Here is a 26639-nt window from a genome sequence, read left to right as displayed (position 1 = left end):
CAAAACACAAATATATATCTATAATGTCAAATTTATCTAGAATCCACAACTTATCTGCACAAATTTAATAGGTAGAGACTTCAAAACAACTTATTAAAAAAGAACACACTCAAAATTTAACAAATTCTAAAATCTCCTTTATTTATAATAATCCTTTAATTATCGAAGACTCGAAAGTAAATACCATTCCCCCACATTAATTTCCCTTATGGATAATTTTACGTTTTACTATCACAATTTCATTTTTTTATGGGAGACAATTGCTTACGCTCCGATAGGGTTTTGTTAAACCCTGGAATACTACGAGAAGTTTTTAGTTGTTAGATCGTCTGCGAGGCATTTCAATCCAAATAACTCTGCTTGTCATTTCAATCCAGGCATGAAGACGACGGAGAAAAGAATCCACAAATTCATACAACTCCTCGCGGATCAGCTGCACAAACAATTTTCGCTTTCAGACGAAGAGAATGTCCTTCTATCTTCCTCACCAGCAGTAAAAAACTCGCTAGTTTCTTCGATTCAAGGCCTACCCGAATCCTCCCTAAAAAACATTCTTCTTCAAAATGAAGACCATCTTCTCGAACTTCTATGTCACGCTCTTCAGGAGCGAAAAGCACCGAAAAAATTCATATTACGGTCCAGAAAGGAGCGCATAAATGCAATCAGAAATGAGGTGGATGCATTTCTCAGAAACTTCGGCGACGGAACACTAGATGCCTCTAAAAATTACCGTCAAAGCTTTTCACAAATGTTGCTGGAGGAAGCTGAAGATCCGCCTCTGGAGCTTCTATGGTGTCTTTCCGCCGTCAAGTTCATGCAGGAAAACTGCCAAACAAAGGATGACGATGCTCATTCTGGGTTTTTGGCGTCTGACAATGCGAATTCTAGGGCGTTGGTAGCTGACAGAGCCAATTCTAGGGTTTCTGTTGCGAAAGCTTTGTTTCAGTGCTTGGCAGCTTGTACTGTGGGACACCAGTACAGTGCTTCGATTTCAATAGCTGCACTTGCTCCCACGATTGTCGTATTGGTAGATGCTGTTACTAAATTGGCGATAAATCCTACCTCGAAAACTTTGAGCAAGGCTTACCTGAAATCTTTGAAGAATTTTGTCGGGCAAATAGCTGGTCACATAGCCGTTTGTGGAAACAAGGGTAAAAAATCCAGTGTTGAACTAAGTTTGGCGAGGGCTTTGCCGTGCTGTGGCGCTTTGTTTAACTGCATTGATTTTTGGGATCGTGATAAGGGTTTAAAGTGTTCCATTGAGAAGGATTTGGGGGAGTTTTTTCCTTTTAGTTCGGCTTGTGTGCATGCAGCCTTGTTAGAAAAAAACTGCAGTGTGGATTATTTGGCCACTGTGGTTATTTTGGAGGTAAGTCTGTTGCAGCTTGTTTTAGAGGTCTTTGATCGGCGTAGGATGATGAATGAAGGTAGCCGCTGCACAGGCAGAGATGTAGAATTGCGGCAGAATTTGAGGATTTTGGCTGTAAATTCCATTGGCACAGCGAATAATATTAGATTTTTTGGTAAGCAGTTTTGCTTTCTTTTACAGCTAATCTTTTTGAGTCAATCTTTAGAGAGATTATGGGTGACTTTTTAGATCATAATTGTGGATCAGCTTAAGCCACAATTCAATATTTAAATTGAGTCACCCTTTTAATGCACTCCCTTTGTTACATCATGTCTAGTTGAGTTATAGGTTGCATGGTTGTTGTAAGGCAAGGGTGGTATTCAAGACATGGTCACTGTCTTGTTAGTGCTGGTAGTGCCATCACACCACCACATCTTGGACTTTGCAGCTAGTCATTAATTTTATCAGAACTAACGTTTTGGAACTTGGGAACATAACGGAGGCTCAAACCAAGACACCTTCAGTCGGAAGGAGACATTTTTCTAAGTCTCTTCATCTCATGCAGTCTCTTTACGTGAACAGAAGTCATTTGATAATTTTTTGTTTTGAAAAAGGCCAAAGTGGTGTCTATTGCTACTATCCAACCCTATTAGACTAATTCCAATGTCTTATTCTCATCAGTATACTTTAAAATTTGTTTCTAAGTTACCTTGTCACTGTATCAACATTTTTTGTTTTTTTTGAAATTTTCACATATTATAATATCATCTAATTCTCGTGTCTCCCAGCTTCATTGTATCCATGTCGCATCCAAATCTCAGGACCAACCTCTTGATGACCTTGGTGAATATCTGAAATTGACACTTACAAAACTAGAGATTAGAGAGGAGGATTGGGCAATAATTGAAAACCATGCCAGGTTATTCAAAACAATATAAAGTATGTAACAGTAAAATTGAGAAATGATAATGCCTCTTGAGGACTACAGGATTTTGGACTAAAAGAAAAAATGGAAGTGAGGCAGGTGCACAAGATGAAAACTCCATAGTTTTGGAAGGTGCAAATGAAGAAAACACCAAGTCAAGTTCACTATTTCATAATCGAAATAGACTCTTTGTCCTTTATCAGCTGGCAAGACAAGTTCACTATTTCCTAGCAATTTTGTTTTCTGGCTTATGTGCCCAATTTTTTTATTTGCGACTCAAATAGGAAGTGGATTGACAGTAGTAAGGACACCATGAAGGGATGTTGAAATAAGGGTTTGGAATGTTTTTGGAGAAAAGAGAAGCGTTGAATTTAGGGTTTCTGGTTTTGTCCTCTTTCTGATATTTACTTTATGAATTGAGGAATCATGAATGCTCTTTAAAGGTGTGGTTTGAATTTCTCAGTTTCCATTTGTTAGCATTCGCATGCTGTGTATTCTGATTTTTAGCAGTTGAATTTCATCAGAATTACATTCTACTGCACCATATGGCCTCATACCCATCTATATCAGCACATGAGATTTCAGATTTGCGTTTTGTGTCTTAGATTGCCTCTGTTTACCTGGTCCAAGAATAAGAAAACCGTACAACTATGACATACCACTTTTCTATGTTGAATTTTGATAACACATGTTTATATCTCTTCACCTTAATTTGTTTATGGTTTTAAATTGCCCAAGCAATAGCCCTTAATTCGTTGTAGGAAGAAAGGCTGAGGTTTCATTGGGAATAGATTGTTAGTTTTAGATCAGACTCTAGCAAATTAGATAACCATAACAGATAGACAAATTAACCAAAGTACACTGGGAAAACCTCCCTCGTGGAGGTGAAAAACCCAGCAACTAATCTCAGATCTTTATTATGCAATAATCAGAGGTAATTACAATATGCTTCAACAGTTGAAGCAATTAAGACCAGTAAGTTATGCACAGAAGGACATCATCTTCAACCTAGGATATACACAATTATGCACTTATCTCTGAGAATAGGGTGATGGCTGTCACAAGTAGGTTCGCTGTCTCAGAGATGAAGTTCGCTGCCTTCAGAAGATAGTGACTGCCCTTCCAATGATGATTGCTGCCACTGGAAACCAGTTCGCTTAGGGATATGATTCACTGACTCTGCAACAGTTCGCTGACCTTTGTATCTAGTTCGCTGTCCTTGAATAAGTTTCGCTGTCCTTTGAATAAGGTTTGCTGTCCTCAAGGAGGAGTTCGCTGTCTCCAGAAAGCAGTTCGCTGTGCATAGAAGATGATTCGCTGCTGATAAGAAGTATTCACTGATGACTAGATGGATTCATTCGCTGAGTACTGTAGAAGGAGATCGCTGTGTGTATTATATCCTTGAACAATGATTGCTGACTTGTATATATAGGCGACTTAGCCTTTTGATTCTCCAAGTTGGCTAGCATAAGGAACACATTTAATTACAATCAAATGCATTAAGGTGGCGCCAAGACTGAAGTTAGGTCCACACGCTATAGATGACCTCAATTATGGGTCAGTTACAACACGTTACAGCTTTTATGATTATTGCAAGATAAGACGTGACTAAGGCCAATTAGTCACTAAACCGTGCTAGGTGTGATAGGTCGGCCCTAGAAGGGCTCCGACCTAGCTACATACATCAACATAGATGGGAAAAAAGTGGAACATTATTGCAGCTTTGAGAGTTGTAAAATTGGCTGATGTTCTCAGAATCATTCTAGTATAATGGTCGGTGATGCTAGGTACAATGAATCCACAGCACAATTTAGTGGACATGGGGCAATCAACAAAGGACTCGCTTAAAGACACATGATATGCAAGTAGTTATAGTTGGATACTAATTAGTTTAGAAGAATTGGGAGCATGATCTTTCACATGTTGAAAATAAAACTTTCTTTTTTAATAATGTTTAGCAGTGGGTAGGTAATTACTATCAAAATTAGTTGTAGCAATGGTTCTTCATTCTGTTTTTTTAAAGTTTATTTTATTCAGCTAGAAAATATGAGAGAAGGATTATCTGTATTTTTAGCAATGTATTATATGACAGAGAAGGAATGTGAGAAGAGTATGAGCATTCTGGGATTGTGTAAAAATTACATTTGTGAAAACGAATGGTATAAAATTACTCCTCTCTCTACACTTAAAATACATGCAGGAGATTTATTTAGTTGAAGCATGCATGAATTTGTGCAGATTAAAATGCCTTTCACATATTTACTTGTGTATGTAGAAGAAGCAGAGGGACTAAGGGAGGAAGAGAGCTAGAAGTTTGCTATAAGGAAATCTTGGATAATTTACAAAATGAAAGGAGGTAAGTCAAGGACACAATCAGATTTTGGTTCAAGATGTTGATTTATATGAAAAGGAAATTTTTGTTCACTCTTTAGAGAATTGCAAAATGTGAGACAGAAGGGTAGTTCAGGGCTAGAATATATAGAGTAGCTTATGAGATGACAAATCAGAACAAATTTGTAGAAAGACGAAATTTAGCAGCAGCTATGTATTTTAACAGTCTGCATTATCGTCTCCAAGATGAGATAATTATTGAGAGAGAGTGTTGAGGAGGGTGACCTTGCAAGGGTAAAGTTTTCTATGAGTAATTCTTGGTGGGGTGATTTACAAAATGAAAGGAGTCAAGTGGAGGACAAAATCAGACTTTGGTCCAAGATGTTGATGTATATGAGGGGCAAAAGGGTGGTTCAGTGCTAGAATATAAGGACTAGTTTATGAGATTACAAAGAAGAACAGATTTGTAGGAAGATGAAGAGCAAACAGTAGCTATGTATTTTAATGGTCTGCAAATTTCATTATCAACTCCAAGATGAGATGGCTCTTGAGAGATAGCATTGCGGAGGATGACTGTAGGAGGGTAAAGTTTGCTAGCCTTTAGTTGGATAATTTACAAAATGAAAGGAGGCATGCCAAAGACAAGATGAGATTTTGATTCAAGATGTTGATGCATATGAGAAGAAAATTTTTGCTCACTGATTACTACTAAAAACTCGTTAGACAATTCCAAAATGTGAGACAAAAGGGTAGTTCGGGCAAGAATATATAGAATAGTTTATGAGATTACAAATAAGAGCAAATCTGCTGGAAGATGGGAGCAAGCAATGGATATGTGTTTCACTTTCAGCAGCCTGCATTATCAACTCCAAGATAAGATGGCTCTTTCAAAGTTGCATTCAGTTGATGAAGTAAACCAGAATGCTTTGAAAGCTGAGAAGAAGTTGAAAAGAAGAAAAGTGAAAATGGTAAGTAAAGTTATAGTAGCGTACCATTCAATTAAGGAGGGAGCACTTTTTCAAATTTGTTGAAAATGAAGATCAAGAATACAAGGAAGAAAACCTGGATTCTAAAGGAGGAATTCTAGAAAGCAAAAAGATACAAATAGAGCAATGGTAGCCAAAGAACACAAAGTAGGACAAAATATTTTAGTGAATGAACATTCTTTAAGGTGGCAAAAGCTATAGGATAGAGGGGGGAAGACATAAATCTAATTGGTAATGCAATTTCAGTTGACAGATATCTGTTACATTGAAGGGTTATAATGAGAAGGGCTAATTGTGAGGTTATGGACATATTTAGCTTTGATATTGTAATCTTTAACCTAGGAGGCTCAGATGTTTTAAAGCTAATGGAGAATGACGCACAGCAGAAGTTTGTGATCATGGGCCAGTCCAGAAAGTGCTTTCTTAAAGACACATGACATGCAAGTAGTTATAGTTGAATAACAATTAGTTGATAAGAGCTGGGTCTCAAATGTTGAAATTAAAACTTCTATTTTTAGTAATGGTCAGTAGCAGGTAGGCAATTAGTATTGAAATTGGTAGTGGGTAGTTCTCCAGGACTATTTCTTTTTAATTTAGTTGTTTTTTGTTTTAAAATAGAAGACGAGGATTGTTTGTATTTCGTAAAAAATATATCAGTGAAAATGAATGTTGTCAAATTATTCCTCTCCTCTTAAAATTCATTTGTAAGATTTATATTTTCTAGTTGAAGAATGCATAATATTTTGCAGATTGAAATTTTTATCAAAGATTTATTTTGTACCTAAAAGAAGCAGACTGTTGTGTGCATCACAAATTATAATTATTGTTATGTTGAATTGAATGTCTAAAGTCTGAATAGAGCTTTAACAATTTCTAAATGGTCTTACAAATACTACAGAACATTTTTTTTCAGCACAAAAGAAGCATCTTTCTTGTGGTATTCTGTTTCATCAAGTAATCTCAGTCAGACTTGCTTTGATTATTTCTAATTACATAAAATTGGAAAACAGTAGCCAATTCAAGGTGCATTCATGCTTGCCATTTGTGTCTTTTGCATCAAGTTGTAAATCAGATGATTCAAACTTTAATATCCATTTTTGTGGGGTCAGATATTCTTCTGGAGTTGCTTTTGGAGTCAAAACTACCTGTTGTCTCCTTGCTGGTTAGTTATTTTCCATATATTGACTCTTTGCAATTAATGTTTGAACTGTGCTTATCTTTATTTGTGATATTGTTTTTCTTTGATAGTTAAGAAGCATGTTGCCTTAGCTTATTTTATATGTATGACATAGTAGTAGTTAGCATTAAGGGCTTTAGAATTTTGTTCTAAGTTTGTTTGCTTAATTTTTTGTTGCAATGACCACAGACTCAGGAAGAGGAAGTTTTGTTGAGAGGTGTGCTTTATGAGGCAACTACTCTTGTTGACTATGCATTTTTGAAACAAAACAGGGAACCTATATCAAATGAAGCAAAATCTGTTGTAGATGAAAACAACAGAATGCTCTTGAATAGGCTGGTTTTAGCCCAAAAAACTGTTCAATTTTTCAGGTAAGCACAACAATTGCCTACACACAAGTTCAATAATTTAATTATACTTGAATGCATAAATTTTCCTGCATTTTCTGTTTCACTTTAACGGGTGGTAGTAATATTTACAGGTCGCTGGGGGAGCACAGTAGGGCTGTTTTATTTTCAAAGACCTTCTCAAATGTTCCTATAACACCTGATCTGATGAAATGGATGGGTCAGAGGAGCAATTTGAAATACCATGAAGCATTAACTCAGAATCCCCAGGATCTTGTTGGTAAGTTGCTTTGCTCCTAGTAGGTAACTTTATGACATGTTTATGTTTAATTTGTCTGCAGATTATGGGTTTTTTTTCTCCTTTGTGGTGGAAGTGATTGTTAGGGACTACCTATACATAATTACATGAAAATGTTGCAAGCCTTATGGGTGTTATTAAAGGTATCTATCTGAGCTCTAAAGAATGAGGCATTGAAGCTTTGCAGCGTAACTAAAGTAATGACTGTAGTTACCAAGTCCAGCTGGATTTGGTTAGAATCTGGTTCAGTCTATATGTTTTTTGGACCAGATGGATTTGTTTGGTTTTTTTCTGAACAAATTGAATTTTCTGAACCTGTTAACTATGGTTGCAACATCTCGTTAATCATCTACAGTAAGGTTAAATTTTGGGAAAAATGTAGCCCCTTCCCATGGACAATGTTGAACGATTACTATTCCAGAGCTGAAGCGTTTGTTGAGTCTCTCAACCTTGTGGTTGTTATGAATTTAAATTGTATAATTAACAAGCTATCTCCTAGATTGACACATCCCTATGATGGGGTTTTGTTCCACGTCAATATCTCCTTATATGTATTGCAACTTTATGCTGAGGGTTTGATTTTTCTTTACATCTCCGAGCTTCCCACTGGTCAAAATTAATAATAACTATCTGGTTTCATGCTGAATCAGCAGAGGTTAGTCCCTACTCATTATCTGGTAGTTTCCACATACTCAATCCCTATACCTCATTTGGGAGTTTACACATACTCAATTCCTACTCTTATCTGGGAGTTTACGCATACAAAATCCCCATTCCTTATCTACTAAGTTGCCGGTCCCGGTTCGGATTCGGATTCTGGTCCCAGAATCGGGTTCACAAATTCATTCAAATTTATTTTGGGGTGGGTTCGGGTTTGCTTTGGGTTCGTCCGTACAAAAACATATAAAAATAAAAAATAAAAAATATATACATATATGCAGCAGCAAATAAGTTCATAATACACCACTGTCAAGTGTCTCATCCCCAAATGAGATATGTTTTACCTTTTCGGCCTTTTTAGTGGTCTATTTTAGGGTTGCAGGGTCAAGTTGACCAAATAGGCAATAAAAAAACTTCAAAAAAATTGAAAAAACATGTTTAATTGCCAAAATTTGGCCTGGGTTCTGCCATTGAATTTCAAATTCGCTGGAAATTTCCCAAAATTCGCCTTGGGTCCTTCTCAACGAACCCACAGGGCAAATTCAGGATCCTAGATGAATTTGGAGAGAATTTCTAGAGGACCAGAATTTGGACAGAGCCGAACCAGGACCCAGTGATTTTCCAGAAGAATCTGGCAACTTAGCTTATCTAGGAGTTTACACAGACTCAATCTCTACTCATTATCTGGGAGTTTACACATACTTATTCTTCCCTTGCACATACTCAGGAAAACCAAAACATGGCTTGACATTTGAAATGTAAATTTGTATTTCCATAACATTGAAAAATAAATGGAATGGATGATTCAATAATCGGATAATGCATTCAACAATATACAAGCGTATATATAGAGATTACAAGACGACGTTCTAAATTAAGAACAAGTTGTTTAAAGTGAACTACTAAAAAGCTAAACGCTAAATAAAGCTTAAAAGCTAATTAATCTAAAAAGAAAAAGCTAAATGCTAAATAAAGCTTTAAAAGCTAATTAACTAAAAAGCTAAATGACCATTAAACAAGGAACTAAATATAGGTGACTAAAATATAATTAAATATTCTAATACCCTCCCTTAATGGTCATTCTATCGACTAACTACCCTACAGAAGACATTGTAGGTCTTTTGATTACAAATGAAAAGAACACTTTGCTGTGGTGGAGACCCTCCCTGGATCTGAAAAGTGTTAACGACCAAGAATACCAAAAGCCATCCAAGCTAATGTAGCCTTCACATGCGAATTAGAGATCAGGCACACATGAATTACTGAAGCCTGAAACAATGATTTTGAGGAAAAAATCAGCAAACCCTTTTGCAGAAGAGTACCAACTCCAAAACTGACTGCAAGATATCACGGTTGCAGATGTTCGCCCTGGTAGGTGCGACCCAAATTGACTGCAACAAAGCACGATTTTTGAGGAAAAAACCGTCAAACCCTGAAATGGGAACCCTTGAAAAGAGAATTTACGATTTTGAGGAGAAAATTGAAAAACCAAGAAATCTGAGGTTACAAATCATTGTTTTTGTGGAAAAGAATGGTAAAACCCAGATAACTAAAATCTTACGCGAATATCGCGGATTATAGATGAGATAATTTTTAAGGGAAAATTATAAACCCTGCGAACAATTTTTGAGGAAAAAATCGTGAAAACCCTCCCATGATTTTTTGTGGTCAAAATCAGAAAACCCACGCAAGCTTTGCAGATGACAGATAATAATTTTTAAGGAAAAAATTCGAAACCCTTTGAACAATTTTTGAGGAAAAAAAATGTGAAAACCCTGGGACCTATAGGACAAGGTCTGGCCTAAATCAATCTGATCAAGGCAACGATATTTAGATATCGTGAACATGCACTATTTCTAGGTGTTGTGGCAGCTGTTGAACTTTTGATTTTGTTCCAACATTATGTTGGTCAAAGATGCCATCACGAAAATGGAGGTTGAATGAGGTCAACCTAGTGAAAGCATGAGACAAAAGAATCTGATTCAAAAATCAGAATAGAAGTAGTTGCACAAAAAATCTGAAACCTTGGAGGAGAATTTTGGCACGAATTCTGAGGCGCGAATTTCAAGGTTTGGAAGAAACCCAGAAATTAAAATTTTCCGCAAACTTAAAACAGCATAAATGGTGCCCAAAAGACAACAAAATTCCCCACGTCCACAGAATTAGCAGAAATCGCCGACTGTTATTAAATTCCAAGGCAAATTCGCTGGCACAAAATTTGAGGCACAGAAAACGAGGCACCCAAAACATCTGAGGCCAACCTTGAAAAGCTCCTCGAAAAACCCACCAAGAATCTGAAATCAAAATCTAGATCCGACGGCTTAAAAAATGAGGCACGAAAAAAGATGCACCCAGAAAAATCTGTCGACGACCCAGTTGAGGTCTCGAAAAACCCACCAAGAATCTGCAACCAGAAAAAAAATTCGACTTGAACTGAAAGGTCAAAACCCTAGTCGAAAATTGCAGAAACCCTAGGAAAATTTTCAATCTTCAAAAAAAACCTCCAGGTAGCAGGCCCAAAAATCTCCAGAACCCTAAAAAAACATGAACTGCTGCCCAGCACAAAGGAATTCGCCCACAAACTCGAAACCCTCAAAAAGCCTTAAAAAAAGCAAAATCGTTTTTTATAAAAAAACAATAAAAAAAAATCTGGAAAATATTCCAAAAAGAAGGCCATGAATTTTTATTAAAAAATTTGCCAAACTTTAAAGAATCCCATCAACCCGCTCTGATACCATGAAAAATAAATTGAATGAATGATTCAATAATCGGATAATGTATTCAACAATATACAAGCGTATATATAGAGATTACAAGACGACGTTCTAAATTAAGAACAAGTTGTTTAAAGTGAACTACTAAAAAGCTAAACGCTAAATAAAGCTTAAAAGCTAATTAATCTAAAAAGAAAAAGCTAAATGCTAAATAAAGCTTTAAAAGCTAATTAACTAAAAAGCTAAATGACCATTAAACAAGGAACTAAATATAGGTGACTAAAATATAATTAAATATTCTAATAAACATCCATGTCGTGCAAAGGAAATACAATCTTAAGGTATACACAAATAGATTGGCATAGGGAGTATCTTTACGATTGACATGCATTGGCTTATACTGATCCTCTAGTTTGAAGACTCACTTGATTAGTTTTGGCCATATAGCCCCCCCTTGACAAATGAGCATCTCATTCTACCTAGTCACTGGAGCATTCATGCAATGCATCTGTGGACAACCTATAATGGTTTCTCTATGGACATGCGGCAATCAATAAAGACTATAGAGAAAAGGTAGAAGAGTTGCAATAGAATAGTTGTGGGATCTTAGGAATGTTTTGAAATTGTAGAAGATAGCCAAAAAAACAATAGAATAAAAAGAAAAATTAAGAAACAGCAATTGAAGTAATTCTGAAATTATTCAGTGTGTTCAAATGAGGTTTAAACTACGTTTCCATAAAATTGATGGTAAGCTAGCCATTGCAAAAACACAAAAAGGTCAAATGAATTGGTTGTTGGCCATTTGAAAATCTGTTTGTGCATGTGGACACTAATGTAATCATATTGGTGACCAGGGTCACTGCCACAATCACACTAGTGTCCATATGAACACAAGGTTTGCAGAATGCTGGGAATAGGAAAAGACGAAAAGAGGATCAAGGCTGGGTCCACATGGCATCATGCTCTGAATATACTAATTGAATCTTAAAACATATGTAAGGAATGGACACTAAAATGAGTGCATGACATTGAGCTAAGTTTCCAGATTCTTCCAGAATTTCTCAGGGTCCTGGTTCGGTTCTGCAGAAATTCTGGTCCTTTACAAATTCACTGCAAATTCTTTCAGGGTCCCGAATTTGCCCTGTGGGTTCGCTGAGAAGGACCCGGGGAGAATTTTGGGGAATTTGCAGCGAATTTCAAATTCAGCAGCAGAACCCAGGCCAAATTTGGACTGATTGTTTATGTTGACATTATTATTTTTGAACTGAAACATTGATATGGTCGTGTGTTTTGGCATTTTGCTATGTTATTATGCCATTTGGACTAAAATATTAATATATATGGTGATGTATTTTGCTATGTTACTTTACTATTAGTCTATTAGCATAGTTGACACTTGACAGTGGTGTATTATGAATTTATATGTATATGTTTTTTATTTTTTAATTTTATATGTTTTTGTACAGACAAACCCAAAGTGAACCCGAACCCACCCCCAAAAAAATTTGAACGAATTTGCGAACGAGAATCTTGAACCAGAATCTGAATCTGAACTGGGACCGGCAACTTAGACATAGAGTGAAGATTGTGAAGTACACAATATTTTACTTTAAATTTTGCCTTTACTCTAGCAAGCTTGTGGAGCTGAGGAAACATGTTAAAAAGTATATATCACATAAAATAACACTGTAAATGTGATGTTACATGTGAATTTTTGCTCTCTTTTTTTCGTTCCCCTTCACTCCAGTATGCACTCCAAATCTGGAACACAGAGACACAAGGAGAAACAATTACTATTTGTTATGGAAAAATAACTCAGTTACTGGGTTTGCCGGTTTTGGTCCTCGCACCTGAACCAGGTTCGTCTGGGTTTGGGTTCGCCCAGGCATTCTAACTGCCCTTTGCTGTTTTTCTGCTGCCATTTTGCATTGTTCCATCTTCCAATTCAATTCTGAACTATCGATTGGCATTTGGCATTGATCAATGATGAAGAATCAAAGGTATTTAGTTATATACACACACACACACACATGGACGAATCCGACCCACGAACCCAAAGGGCAATTTTTTTTGCCTGAACCCACAAACCAGGTTCGCGTGCCCAAACCCGAACTGGTAACTTAGAAAAAAATAACAATTTGTAGAAAATAAATAACAGCACACTATCTATGAGATACATTATTAGGAAACCCAACCAGGTAAAAGAAAATGATCTCTAGTGGATCATTTATATTGGAATTGGAATAGGAATGGAGGACAAGAAATGGTTATTTAAAATTTGTTGTTATGGCACCATCGAGAAATTAGTATAACAATAGCAAAGGAGCAAGGCTAGGTCCAAAATAAACTGGGTGCAGTGATAAAGGACCAAAAATAAATTGGTATTGGGACCACAAATATTGGTATGGGAACCAAACAACTTGGTACAAGGAACATCAAACTGCTAGAAACATGGTGACTGGAATCAAGAATGTAGAGGGGTAGTGTCTATGTGCCCCCTTAAATTAATTGTATGAGAGGGTGCAATCAATTTAAGAAGTAGAGAGAGAGAGAGGATATAATAATGTAAGCCTAGGAGAGAGCCAGATAAGAACTGTTGGCCCCAAAAATGCTAGCAAAAACATCTTCAAAAGGGGAGAGCAAAGGGGAAATAAATATGTGAGGCAAGAAATATATATATATCAAGATAGTAAGAAAGATAATCATGGTAAGCTTGTGAGGGGGGATGCCCCTTGAAAAAGAATATTAGGTTGCCCTTTAGTAGGTTGCAAAAAGGAACAAATAGGAGAATAGTGTTGGGTTGCCAGCAAGCTGGAATGGAATATGTAAAGGATCTTTATAAAAGGAAAGGATATGGAAAATAAGGAACACTTAAGAAAAAGGATGCAGAGACTTGTAAAAGTATAATGTAAAGTAAATTGATTGCATACATGAGTAAGGCACAAAAGGAGCTGTGAATATGGGATCGGTCATTTTTTGCCGATTAAGTTATAATAATTATGAGTGATCATCATTCCCCTTACTCATAGACCAACTAAAAAGGAAGAAGTAGGTAGAAAAAAGTGGGGTAAATCATAAAACAAATAATAGAGTGGAAGGGGATGCGTTTTTGGGTCAACATGAGTGAGATATTGTAGTAGTGCTTTGCTTCATCCCAACATATCATGATGATGAAAGCACAATAAAGTCAGCATTACTCATGAAGTGTCACAAACAAAGAGAGGGACTAGAAATATAAGAATATCTAAAATTTTTGGGTCAACATGAAAGAGGTGTGATATGCTATAGTGCTTTGCCTTGTACACCAAATATCATGGCAATAAAATCACAACATGGTGATAAAATCATTAGGAGGATTACCCATGAAATGGCACATATGTCGAGAGGAATTGGAAACAAATTTATATCTTAAATTTTTGGGTCAACATAAAAGAGGCATCAACATGTCAATACATTGTGTTGCCCCCAAAATGTGTAGATATATACTCAAAGATAGGAAAAAGAATAAGAAATGGAACTTGGAGGAATTTATAGAATAGATGGAAGTACGGAACAACATGTATAGGATATAAAGAACATGGAACAAAAGGGCACAAAGTAAATAGGCAACAAACGGTAGGGAAGTAATTTAGAAGTGAGGACATATCAACCAATGACTCTAGGCTAAGCTAATCATCAATCAAAGAATCATCATGCTGAAAATATACAGAAGAGAATGCGATCAAGTGAGCCAAATGAGCATGTGCCATAGAAGGAAGGAGCTCAATAGGGCAAAGAGTACTTGTAGTAAAAATGGACTAAAGAGGAGGAATATTTGTAGTGAATTGGAAGAGAGTTGGCTCTATTGAAGGGAGAGACTCAACATTCATAGTAGAGGCTAAAGGAAGAATAGAAGTGGTAACATTAGAAGAGGTAGGAATAGTAGCAGTGGGCTGAGGAAGATTCCTAGGAATAGTAGCAAATTATATAGCAGCATCATGCACAAAAGAGGATGTTGTAGAAGTGGGTGTGGGCTGTTCGTATTTTGATTCAAAGGATTATAGATTTGGTTGGAGAACAGATTGGATTTTGTTTTTAGATTTGGGTGGGAAAGGACATTGGTTGGCTAGTAGTTAAAGGAGAGTATCAATGTTGGGAAGAGGTAAAAATAGTGGGAGAGTGGAAGGAGGGATCGCAAGAAGTTTGTGAGAAAAGGGGCCCTTGGCTTTAGGTCTATGAGGATGGGCAGTAGTAATTGTGGGAAGGGAAGCAAAAGTGGTTGGGGCTATAGTGAGATGAGAACGATCAGGGACAATAGTTGCTCTATAAGTGGAGGAGGGAATCTGACATTGTATAAGTAGGGGAATAATTGGTATGATATGACAAACAAAGTGGTTTGGGTCATTGGCATTGGCATGTGCTTTTTGTTCCTTGAATTATTCAAATCAAATAAGGTATCATGACACTCTTATAGTGAGCCTGCTGGTTTAGCAATGAATCAGTCAAGGTAAAGTTTCCCAACTTGTAAAGGGGTTTGTGTGTCATGACCTTGTTTTGAATGGGGCTCGTCGCCCCATGGCAATGTTCTCTAACATTCATGTTTGCTTAGAATAAATAAATAAGTTGGAAATTTATAATAAATGAAAATTATTATTAAATTTTCTAAATCATAATTGGGGCGACCTAATTAGGTTTGGCAATTAGTTTAATTTATATTTTTGTTTTTTTTGTCTTTAGTGCTAGCCGGCTCGAGGTCAGTCACCCCCTTACCCTGGCACACAAAGCCTATATAAGGCAGACTACAAATGGTCCTGGACGACAAACCCAAACCAATAGCAGGTCAAGCTAGCAAGGGAGTTCCAAAATTAAGATAGAGCCATGTTTTACCAGGAGGCAAATTGCAGTGTGGTCATTCATTGCAGCAGAGGATCAGACTTTGCCTTTGTCTGTGACAAGGCAAAGCCTGAGTTTTGATACGATAGGGCTGTGCCATAGTGAGGTGTGTTTGGACACAGTAGGAGGAAGCTATCATAGCTGACAAGGTGGAGAAGATTGTTTGAAGTGGAGGAATATCACTCAGCATTCATAAGGACAGCTTTCAGACAGATCGTGGCTTGTGTTGGGAACACAAGCACTAAACCATATTGAGCCACCCAAGTCCAGCTGGGAAGGAAGTCTGAAAATGGATCTGTATGTTGATGAATTCTTTGTCAAATAGATGTGTCGATTGGGTTAGAAGTTCCTTAATATGTAATACTGTTCCAGTTTTGATTAATATATAAATTGGTGAATTTTGGTGCTCCATACATTCTGATATTGAATTTAGAATTGTTAATTGTTTGGTCGTGAGTTTGATTGTCTTAGATCTAATGACATGAAAGGATAACATTGTCAAAACTGGTGAAATTTTTCTTTCTGCACAAGTGGGGATCTTTCAGTGGTATCAGACCCTAAGTCCTGCCAACCATGGGCTTGATTGATGAGAGAAAGAGAGCAGAGGTTCCAGCAAAGGGAGAAAAGGAAAGGTGCTAGTATGAGTGATAACGGGGATGAGGAGGCAAGAGCCTTCTTCAGGAGGTTTGAGGAGATTCATATCAGTGTGGTTGAGACATTCAAAGAAGTGGCCTAGCTGTTGAGAGGACTCAAATCATTTACTCAATCATTATCAAAATCGTGATAGGCCTGCAAATGATAAGAGTGAGGAAGCAATTCTAATGAAGGGAAATCTGTTGCTGATGGAGAAAGAGTTTCAGCTAATACCTGATCGTTCAGGGCTAAATTCTTGACTAATGAGGAAGTCTGTGAAAGTCAACCAGATCAGACCAATTAAATGGACCACCTCTTAGCCAAATATAATACCTTGAGTGAGGCGGTCAAGAACAACATGACCTACACTAAATATTGTGGATTGAAATCTAAAGGTGGACATAGGAGGAAAGGGTATGATGAGAGGAAGGATATTCAGCATCATCTGGGAAAGATCACAATTCCCAATTTTGATGGGACACGTAATAAAACAGCAAGGTCATGATTACAAAAACTCGACACTTATTATTCATTGAACCCAATGATAGAGGAAGAGGCCATCAAGTTCGGCACCCTACACTCAGAAGGAGTAGCTCATGAGTGGTGGTACCATGTATTAGTAACTCAAGGGCTTGATTCAATTTCCACAATAGAAGAATTCAGTCAAAGGCTGATCGAGAGATTTGATAGGACAGACCCGGAAGTCCATTTTATGAACTTGGCACAATTGAAATAGGAAGGCAAGATGGAGGATTGTGTAGTAGAGTTTTAAAAACTCGCTGTCATGGTGCCAGATGTGACAGATATGAGACTTACAGTTCTCTTTGCTGAAGGATTAGTTGAGCCCATCAAAGGTTTAATCAAGGCCTTAAACCCTACAAATTTCCAAGAGGCCATCACAACAACCCTTAACTTAGAAGATTCAGTTGCAAGGGACAGTTTCAGCAGTAAGAGAACTCCACCTATGCAGTCTGAAAATCCTTTCCAAAGAAATACAATACCTCCAAGGATGCCTGTAGCAAAGACAAGGCAAAATGATGTCACTAGAAATGAACTAAGGAGGACTTTGTGTTTCACATGCTAGTAACTGTGTGGAGCCACTTATAATTATATTTATGGAGGAGTGGTGAAGAGGCTTGGATTGAGAACAAAAGCAATTGAAGGGTTTTTTTGTGAAGATAGCTAGTGGGGCAATTCTTTTGTGCACAAGGAAGGTTCCTCAAATGGAGTTGGCAATGGGAGAATATAAATCGAAGGATGACTTTTATGTGATTAGTATGGATATGGAAGTAGTACTGGTATGTCATGGCTGTATGCAATTTATAAATATGAGACTAACCATAAAACATGGAGATTTATTTCCAATGTAATGGGAAGAAGGTAGTCCTACATGGGCTATCTAGTAAAGGGCCCATGGAAATTTCAGCTAAGAGAATGGAATGAGTATTCGGCAAGGGAAAAGTAGCATGGGCAGTTGAATGCCTCATCATCAATACACTCTCTACCAAGAAGGAAGGAATTAATAATGTGCAGATTTAGTCTATCTTGGATAAGCGTGGTAAAGTATTCAAAGATGTTCCTCCAAGACTGCCCCCTAATAGAGGGTTATAGCATATCATTGAACTTAAAGCGGGAGCAAAACCAGCGATGATCACTCCCTATTGACATCCTAAGGTGTACAAGGAGGAAATTGAGAAGGTGATCAAAGAAATTTTGGATATGGGGCATATAAGGCCTAGCTCCAGCCCTTTTGCATCATCTGTAGTGCTTGTTAAGAAGAAAGATGGAACAATGTGGTTGTGTATCGACTATTGAGCTGTCAATAAAAGAACAATCAAGAATCGTTATCCAATTCCACAAGTGGATGAATTAATTGTTGAGGCACATGGGGCAAGGTATTTCTCCAAGATTGATTTGCGTTCAGGGTACCACCAAAGCAAAGTTAGAGATGAGGATGTGCACAAGCTGGAATTTAGGTGTCATTATGGTCATTATGAATTTTTGATGATGCCATTTGGCCTAAAAATGCACCAGCAACTTTCCAATCATGTATGAATCCAGTATTCATTCTACAATTGAGAAAGTTTGTTTTGGTCTTCTTTGATGTCATCTTAATCTATAGCAAAACTTGGGAAGATCATTTGAAACCCTTGGATGAGGTATTGAATATTTTAGAACAGCAGTCTTTCTATGCCAAAGCATCTAAATGTGAGTTTGGGTTACAAGAGATTTTATACTTGGAGTTCAAGATTGGTACACAAGGAGTTAGTGTGGATGAGGAGAAAATCACAGCCATTCAAGAATGGCCTACACCAAGTAATCTAATGCAGCTGAGAGGATTTGTTGGACTATGCAGCTACTATAGAAGGTTTGTAAGAGGATTTTCACAACTTGCTGCCTCCTTAACAAACTTAGCAAAGAAGGGAGCATTTGCATGGACTCCATTAGTTCAACAAGCCTTTGATAAGCTCAAAGAGGTAATGAGTTCGTGTCTAGTCTTGGCAATTCCAAATTTTTCACTTCCTTTTGTTTTGTAATGTGATGCTTCCGGTGAAGGAATAGGGGCTGTTTTGATGCAAAATAAACACCCCATAGCATATGAAAGTAGGAAGCTCAAAGAGGCAGAGCTTAAGTTCTCAACTTATGACAAAGAAATGCTGGCCATAATGCATGCTTTGGCCAAGTTTAGGCAATGTTTGGTTTTTAACAAGTTTTTGGTTAAGACTGATTATAATAATTTGAAATATTTCCTTAACCAAAGACATTTGAATGATAGGCAGCAAAAATGGGTGAGCAAAATTCAGGCCTATGACTTTGACATAAAATATGTAAAAGGGAATAACAATTTAGTGGCTGATGCATTGTCTAGGATACCTCATTTGCATTCTATTTCTGATATATCTGTTGATTGGAGGTCTTTAATTACAGCTGAGTATGTCAAAAATTCATTTGCTAATGATATCTTGGAAGGCAAGGTGCAAGATGACAGATTCAATACGGCAAGTGAGCCGATTCTTTACGAGTGTACATCACACTTGACTCTAAGATGAACGAAAAGATTCTAAAAGCTTGTCATGATACCCCACTTGTTGGCCATCTAGGTTTCTACAAAACATACAAACAAGTGAGGGAACATTTTTCTTGGAAAGGGTTGAAAAAGATGTAATGCAGCATGGAAGAGAATGCAAAGCATGTCAACAAAATAAGGTGGACCATGTGTTTCCAGCAGGATTATTGCAGCCTTTGCCAATTCCAAATCAGAAATGGGAGAGCACATCTTATGGATTTCATCACCAGATTGCCAAAGGTCCAAGGTAAAGATATTTTGTATGCAGTGGTTGATAGACTCACAAAGTATGCTCATTTGCATGCTCTATCATCAGATTTTAGAGCACCTCAAGTGACAAATCTGTTTTTAAAGAGGTTTTCAGACTTCATGGACTCCCTAAAACAATTGCGAGTGACAGGGACAGCAGTTTTATCAGTATGTTTCTAATGTCCCCACCATGAAACACAATTTAATGATAAAATAATAATGATAAAATTGAAATTAAAATATATATATATATATATATATATATAACCAAATAAATGAATAAGATGCATAAAATCTTAATAATAATAATAAACAAGATTTAATATATAATTTATATTTATTAAATATTAATATTAATTTCATATTTATCAAATAATAATAAATTTTTTACAATATTATATTATTGACACATTATAATAAATACATTATTATAAATACTGTTTTAAGGAGGCCAATGCCTTTGACCATAGTCTGCGATAATTTCTTAAGAGATTCTATGGAGTAGTGGCCCTACTCATCAAGATAATACACATGATGATTACAATACAATACATAGCAACGGATTGTTTATATCAAACAAACAGTGATTAAGAGACTTGGTATCGGTTTATGAACGACTAGAGATCTGCATACTAAAGCAATCTGTATAGACATCAAATAATGACTCATGGTACCATAACACAAAAGAGAAGCCGACTCATATGGAAAATGACTTGGTTGATGAGTAAAAGAAAAATAACAAATATAGCGAATTTGTACAGCGATTACCTCAGATAGTGTGATGTCCCCTTTTTGTTGACATCAGATATTCAATGGGATTAGCCTATTACTGACCCTCGTAGGCTACTAAGATTGAATAGAGGGTCCTTTGAGGGATGCAAATTCTCCAGTGGTCAGAGTTTTGTAGGTTTGGCTTTCGTTCGGCTTCATTTGGACTCCGTATGCATTACTTACTATTTATAGTAAGTCAGAGATGTTAGAGATGGACCCCTGCCTTTTTTAGTAAAGGGGTATGGTCGTATGCAGCTTCATCATGTCAGCTCCCAGTTCAGACGACGTTCAAAAAGGATGACTAATAATGGAGATATTAATGTTTATTTAGTTTAAATAAACATTAATGGTTCTGAGCTTATATTATTAAGTTATAATATAAACTTAATATTATAACTTAAGTGAGGGTCGAGGTATCATAAGTTGGGGCCATTGGAATTAATTAATTAGACTCTCAAATCAAGGTAATTATTAAATGATAAAGTGCATCTAATTATATTATCATTTAATATCATTTAATGAGCAAAGGAGAAATCGAACTTGTGAGGGAAATACATATATATTGTCTTGAAGAACTCGAACCTCATTGTGAATTGTGCTTTTTGAAATAGGAGAAGTTTGAGAGAGGAAGAAACCAGGTTTTCAACCTTTGCACTTTGGAGAGCGTAAATTCTTCGAAGTTAGGGCATCTGAGGTGCTGAAATAATCACTGATATTTGCCATTGGGAGTGGCTTCATTCAGGGTCACTATTTATGCACAAATTGAAGAAGAATCCATGGAATGTTGAGCTGATTAATGAATTTCATCTCCAAGTTGAAAGATCAGATTGGAGGAAACATTGCCAATGCATTGTCATTATTTATTTTGGAAGCTGCTACACTACGCGCGTCTACAGTACCCGCGTGAACAGTGTTGCGCTGCAGTACCTTGCCAATTTTGTGGTCTTTGTGGAGACCAAATTGGAGATGTTTGTTCAGATTTATGATGAAGATTGAATAAGGAGTCTTTGGCTGCTTCTTCTAGATTCTGCAAACCCCTGTAGCCGCCTTCATCACCTTCAGATTGGGGTCGATTGATATTCCAGCTCTGCCCTTAAATATACATTTGTTGCCTGTGAAGTACATGTTTTATTTGCAAAAAACTGTTTAGTAATGAGTCTAAGACTTGCTGTTGTTATTTGAGACTGCTACGTAGGGATCCCAGTCATTGTATGTTCAGAAAAAAAATGCATCTCTTATTGCTGTTACAGTCCCAATTCATATTTCTGGGTAATATTCAGGTTGCCTCTGTGAGTCTTAGCAACAAAGGGGTATCCAGTAGATGGCTGTCATAGTCTATGATGCATAGAAATGTTCCTTACATGTATTGCCGTGTGCGTAAATGCCTTGTTGGGTCATCAATGCAAGCTACTGGAATCGTAAGGTCTGATATCAAAATCTGAGACTCTGTCCTTGCAATCAGTCCAAACCTTATTCAGAAATTAGAAGATTTTATGCTAATAAAATCTTGTGGTGTTGCTATGGAAGAATTGTAATAACCATGGGGGGCTAGGAGACTATATTAATGGTCCTAGCTGCTGTAACCACCATATCAATAGAGATTGAAGACATTTCTGAACTTGTGCATTGCTGATGAATAATTCTGAGTACACTAAATTGCAAATTAAAAAACCAAACCATTCAACAACACAAACATTTGCAAGTTGGAGGTTGGATAACCCGTAAGGGTTTCTACAGATAGATCCCATGAAGCAGTAATCCATATAATAATAAGGACAATTGATATAATCGCTGCTCAAGAAACATATTACAAATCGCTTGTTACAAAAGGTCAAGTCATTAATTAAAAAAATAGAATATATTGAGCGATCATTATCAGCGATTCAATGTCAAAGAAGACTAAGTCTCAATGCAACCAAACAAATACTTTAATATAATCGAAACAGCTATTAGTTAAGGATGTTAAATGAAGGGTCGTCACTCTTACTAGGAAGATGTTAGTGGAAGAGACACACCTTCCCATTCAATGAGTGGGATATATAAGCATCAAGCTGGCTGTCAAGTAAAGAAAAAAAAGGACAGAGCAAACAGCCTATCAGTTTGGCAGATGCAAATACGAATAGTATTTTAACATCTCTTTTCTGGAATAGCTTAACCAGTATAAAGGATAGAAATAGCTATAAGCATTTACGGAATCGCTTGAACATAATCGACATTGGCCAATCAGGAATGTTAAAGGGGCAGATCAGAACTGAGTAAGAGACCATCATTTCATAATCTATATTAGAGGAAATAAAGATTTCCCTGTAGTATTGCAGATCTGAATGTTAAAGTCATTCATGGCATCGTTCTTGAATATCATATGTTGACTAAGATTACAAGTAACATATCATGTAATGTACAAATATAAGTGGTACCAATTGAATAATCAGTATTAAGTGACATTAATTATTATTGATTTAGGGTTTGAACTGGAAAGAAGTCTCCTGCAATTGATTTTGCAAGATAATTATCCCCAATTCCTGAGTGTTAGCATAAGGGGACATCACAATGTTTCGACAGGAGTTATTTCATTTGGTAGGAACATAATTAACACCTAGTACCAACTATCATCCACAAACAGATGGACAAATAGAAATAGTAAACAAGAGGATTGAGGGCTTTTTGAGAAACAATGTTACAGGACAGCAGATCGCATGGGTTAAATGGTTGCATTTGGGGGAGTATTGCTACAATACAACATATCATATGTGCATTGGTATGACTCCCTTCAAAGCCCTCTATGGTTATGATGCTACCTCCTTTCTGATCTGATTTTTATGGATAGCAGGCCCTAGTGCAAAAGATATTATGGTCTAGCAAAGCAAACACTTCAGGGATTAAGTCAAGGAAAACTTGCAACTACCATAAAATCAGCAAAAATTATATGTTGATAGGCATTGAACTGAGAGATAATTTGAAGTAGGAGACATGGTGTTTCTAAGGTTGCAGCCCTACCACCAATCCTAAATCAGAAGGATGTGGAGCAGAAAAATTGGAGCCACATTTTTATGGTCCTTATAGGGTCACAAGGAAGATTGGACAGGTGGCTTACAAGCTGGAATTACCACCCAACAGCAGAACTCACATTACTTTCCATGTTTCCTGTCTTAAGAAGGCCCCTTGGACAACAAATAACTCCCTCAATGGAACTACCTTCACTTGATTACGAGGGCAAATTAATACTTGAACATGAGACAGTCCTGAACGTGTGAGAGAGGAGGCTGAGAAACAAAGTAATTCCAGAATACTTGGTGAAATGGAAGGGACTGCCACTAGAAGATGCAACTTGGAAGGGGGCAGAAAGAACATGCCAATTTTAAATTGCTCGAGGTCAAGCTATTAGAGGATGTGAGGACTGCCTTGATCCTGTTTTGAACGGGGCTAGTCGGCCTCATGGCGGTGTTTTCCAACACCCATGTTTGCTTAGAATAAATAAATAAATTGGAAACTTATAATAAATGAAATTATTATTAAATTCCTTAAATCATGTGGGCCGACATATTTGGGTTTGGCAGTTAGTTTAATTTATATTTTTGTTTTTATGTCTCTTGTGCTAGCTGACTTGAGGTCGGCCATCCCCTTACCCTGGCACACAAAGCCTATATAAGGCGGACTTCATGTGGGAGAAGATGTGCTTGGATAATCATATGCTTGCCTTACTGGTCCTGGACAACAAACTCAGACCAATAGCAGGTTGAGCCTTCAATGGAGTTTTAGAATTAAGATAGAGCCGTGTTTCACCAGGAAGCAAATTGCAGTGTCGCCTTTCATTGCGGCAGAGGATTGATTTTCAGACTTTGCCTTTGTCTGCGACAAGGCAAACCCTAACTTTTGATATGATAGGGCAGTGCCATAGTGAGGTGTGTTTAGATGCTGCTGGAGGAAGCTATCATAGCCGGCAAGGTGGAGAAGATTGTTCAAACTATAGAGGAATATTAGTCAACATTCATGAGGACAACTTTCAGACAGAGTGGCGCTTGTGCCTGGGAACGCAAGCACGAAGCCATATTGTAAGAAGATCCCTCTTGGAAGCTGCCTCAATCTCTCAAAGATGGTGCTTCCAATGGCAAGGATTGCACTTTGCCAATTGAGTGCTGAAATATTGCTTGCAAGAGCTAAGGAGATTGCCATAAAACAGTGGTATTCTTCTCAAAGCTTCAAAATGCAAAGCAACTGTGCATGCCAGAGTGAGATTATCCTTTTTTTTTCAAAATGGGAAGGTTTTGTTAAATATAGTAGAAGGTTTGGGTGCATCTGCAAGACTGGTCCTGGCAGGTAGGGGCATTACATTGGCAGATTCCTGGAAGAGCAATGCTCCGACAGTTTTTTGTCAGACATTTTTGCAGAATGCTAGTGTGACTTGCAGATGTCTGCACGTAGCACTTTCGTCGAGGAAAATGGGACTCAAAAACTGTGGATTAAGCACATTCTACTATGGAATCAATGTTTTCATGTCATCATAACTTAATACAATATTATTTTTTCTAATGCTAAAGAGGAGTTTTTGTGTAGTGTTCGGACATTAAAAAACCAGGAAGCATAATTGTTCAACAAGACCGCCTTCTTCAAACTGCACAAATTTATGTGTGTGTAGTCCTTTTCATCAAAATTGTCATGCTGTGAGAAGAAACTCAGTACTGTTATGTCACTTTTCAAACTATCATTTAACTCTTCTTGAAGGTCTCCTAAATTTTCCTTGGCAATAAAATCATATCATCCCTCACAAATGCAATTTTAGATAAAATAGGCCTTAGGTTCACCTCATTTGCTAGTATTTGCCCTTTTTGCAGGCATTTTTATTTTAGCTTTGGTAGGTGAGAAAGTGGTGTTTCCTATTTTTTCTTTATTATGTTCTTTTATCCTCCTTAGGCCTTGAATATAATAAATTCTTTAAAGATTATCTACTAAACTTCTTCTACCCTTACAAGGCTCTAAATTTAGCTTCTCCTTAAAATGATATATCCTCTTTCTCCAAGTCCAATCTCTGATCTTCATCTTAAACACCACACATATCGTATTGGGACTCAGAATTTCAAGTGCATTTCTCAATGTCTTGAAGAGTATCTTATCTAAATAGCTTCAACAATATGTCTTCCTACAGAAAATGATTGATCCAAAAACAAAAAATAGAATTTAATGTTGATTGTCATTGGATCCATATTTCTTAATGTTTGATCCAGCTATGTGTTTTCTGTTTATTAACTTCAAAATAGTAGCACATCATATGGCTTAAGTGAATTCCATTGCCCCTCACTGTCTAAATGTAGTGTTTCTTTGTTGTACTATAATCTTTATTTCTTTCTGATGCCATGTTTTGTTTGTTGTGATGCTTTAGGATATCTTGTTAATTTGGAAGATCAACAGGGGTTAAAGCAGATTGTGAATAAGCATCCTGCGTTTTACACAAACACATTGCCTGCTGAGAACATAGACACAAATCTTGGCTCGAATGCAACAACTACTGACTTGCCTTCTAACCTGAAAAATTCCGAGGTAGAAGATGATCTCTTTTTTGTAGACACTAAAGGTGACACTGGTGGAGGGAAAAGAGAGAATGAATTTGAATCTGTAGGTAAGTCTTTTGTACTAGCTGCTCATGGTATGGAGAGCATAGAAAATGATGGAAAGAAAAAGAAAAAGAGACAGAGAAAGGGCAAGAGAAAACAAAAAATCAACTTTCAAAGACATGTACAGCATGATGTGTCCACAAAAGAAAACTGGCCACAGGAATTGGGCTCTGATTTGAGCATGAGTGAAGACAGCGACTTGGAGTCTTCAGGCTTAATCAGCCAAAAAAAATCAAGGATCAAGACACAAGCCTTAGATGAAGAGTAATGGGTACTTCTGATTGTAAAACTTTTGAGCATCGAAGTTACCACAAGGTTCACCATTCAGCACGAGGGGCACCATCAAGTTTTCTGGAAGAACTGATCAAAGCATGAGGGTTATGCTAGAATGTGACATTCTCCAGAGATGCATGATGAAATATCTTCATTTGGAGTTTTACTCAAACTGGATTTTCATGCCTTGTTGCATGTGGGCTGCCGGAGATGCTAAATCAAACAGGTTAGAAAGACCTGAGAAAAATATTTATCTTAGCTTTGATGATAAGTAAACTTTTTAAATTGTGTTGCTCTGGCACCTTTGCTACAACTTTATTACTTGTAATATATCTGCCTCCGAATCTCTTAAGTAGTGGCATTATCTGCTTCATCTTCA

The 26639-nt window shown here is 37.0% G+C and overlaps 1 protein-coding gene across 1 annotated transcript; it reads left to right on the top strand.

Moving 5' to 3' along the window:
* The first annotated feature begins 232 nt into the window (after positions 1 to 232).
* On the top strand, positions 233 to 26639 carry LOC131035943 (uncharacterized). Its single transcript, XM_057967722.2, has 5 exons — positions 233 to 1523; positions 6700 to 6752; positions 6957 to 7138; positions 7249 to 7394; positions 25756 to 26639. The coding sequence occupies exons 1-5, from the start codon at positions 380 to 382 to the stop codon at positions 26253 to 26255; spliced, it is 2025 nt and encodes a 674-aa protein (XP_057823705.2). The 5' UTR covers positions 233 to 379; the 3' UTR covers positions 26256 to 26639.

This window comes from Cryptomeria japonica, chromosome 3 (assembly GCF_030272615.1).
Source record: "Cryptomeria japonica chromosome 3, Sugi_1.0, whole genome shotgun sequence".
NCBI classification, from domain to species: Eukaryota; Viridiplantae; Streptophyta; class Pinopsida; order Cupressales; family Cupressaceae; genus Cryptomeria; species Cryptomeria japonica.
Note: the sequence above shows the minus strand (reverse complement) of the source record. Positions and strands in the feature narration are given on the sequence as shown.

Bases quoted from the DNA above. Each gene is read 5' to 3' on its own strand.
- LOC131035943 (XM_057967722.2), top strand. From the start codon at position 380: ATGAAGACGACGGAGAAAAGAATCCACAAATTCATACAACTCCTCGCG. The intron at 1,524-6,699 runs GTAAGCAGTTTT...TTGTGGGGTCAG, and splicing joins GAATAATATTAGATTTTTTG to ATATTCTTCTGGAGTTGCTT. The intron at 7,395-25,755 runs GTAAGTTGCTTT...GTGATGCTTTAG, and splicing joins GAATCCCCAGGATCTTGTTG to GATATCTTGTTAATTTGGAA.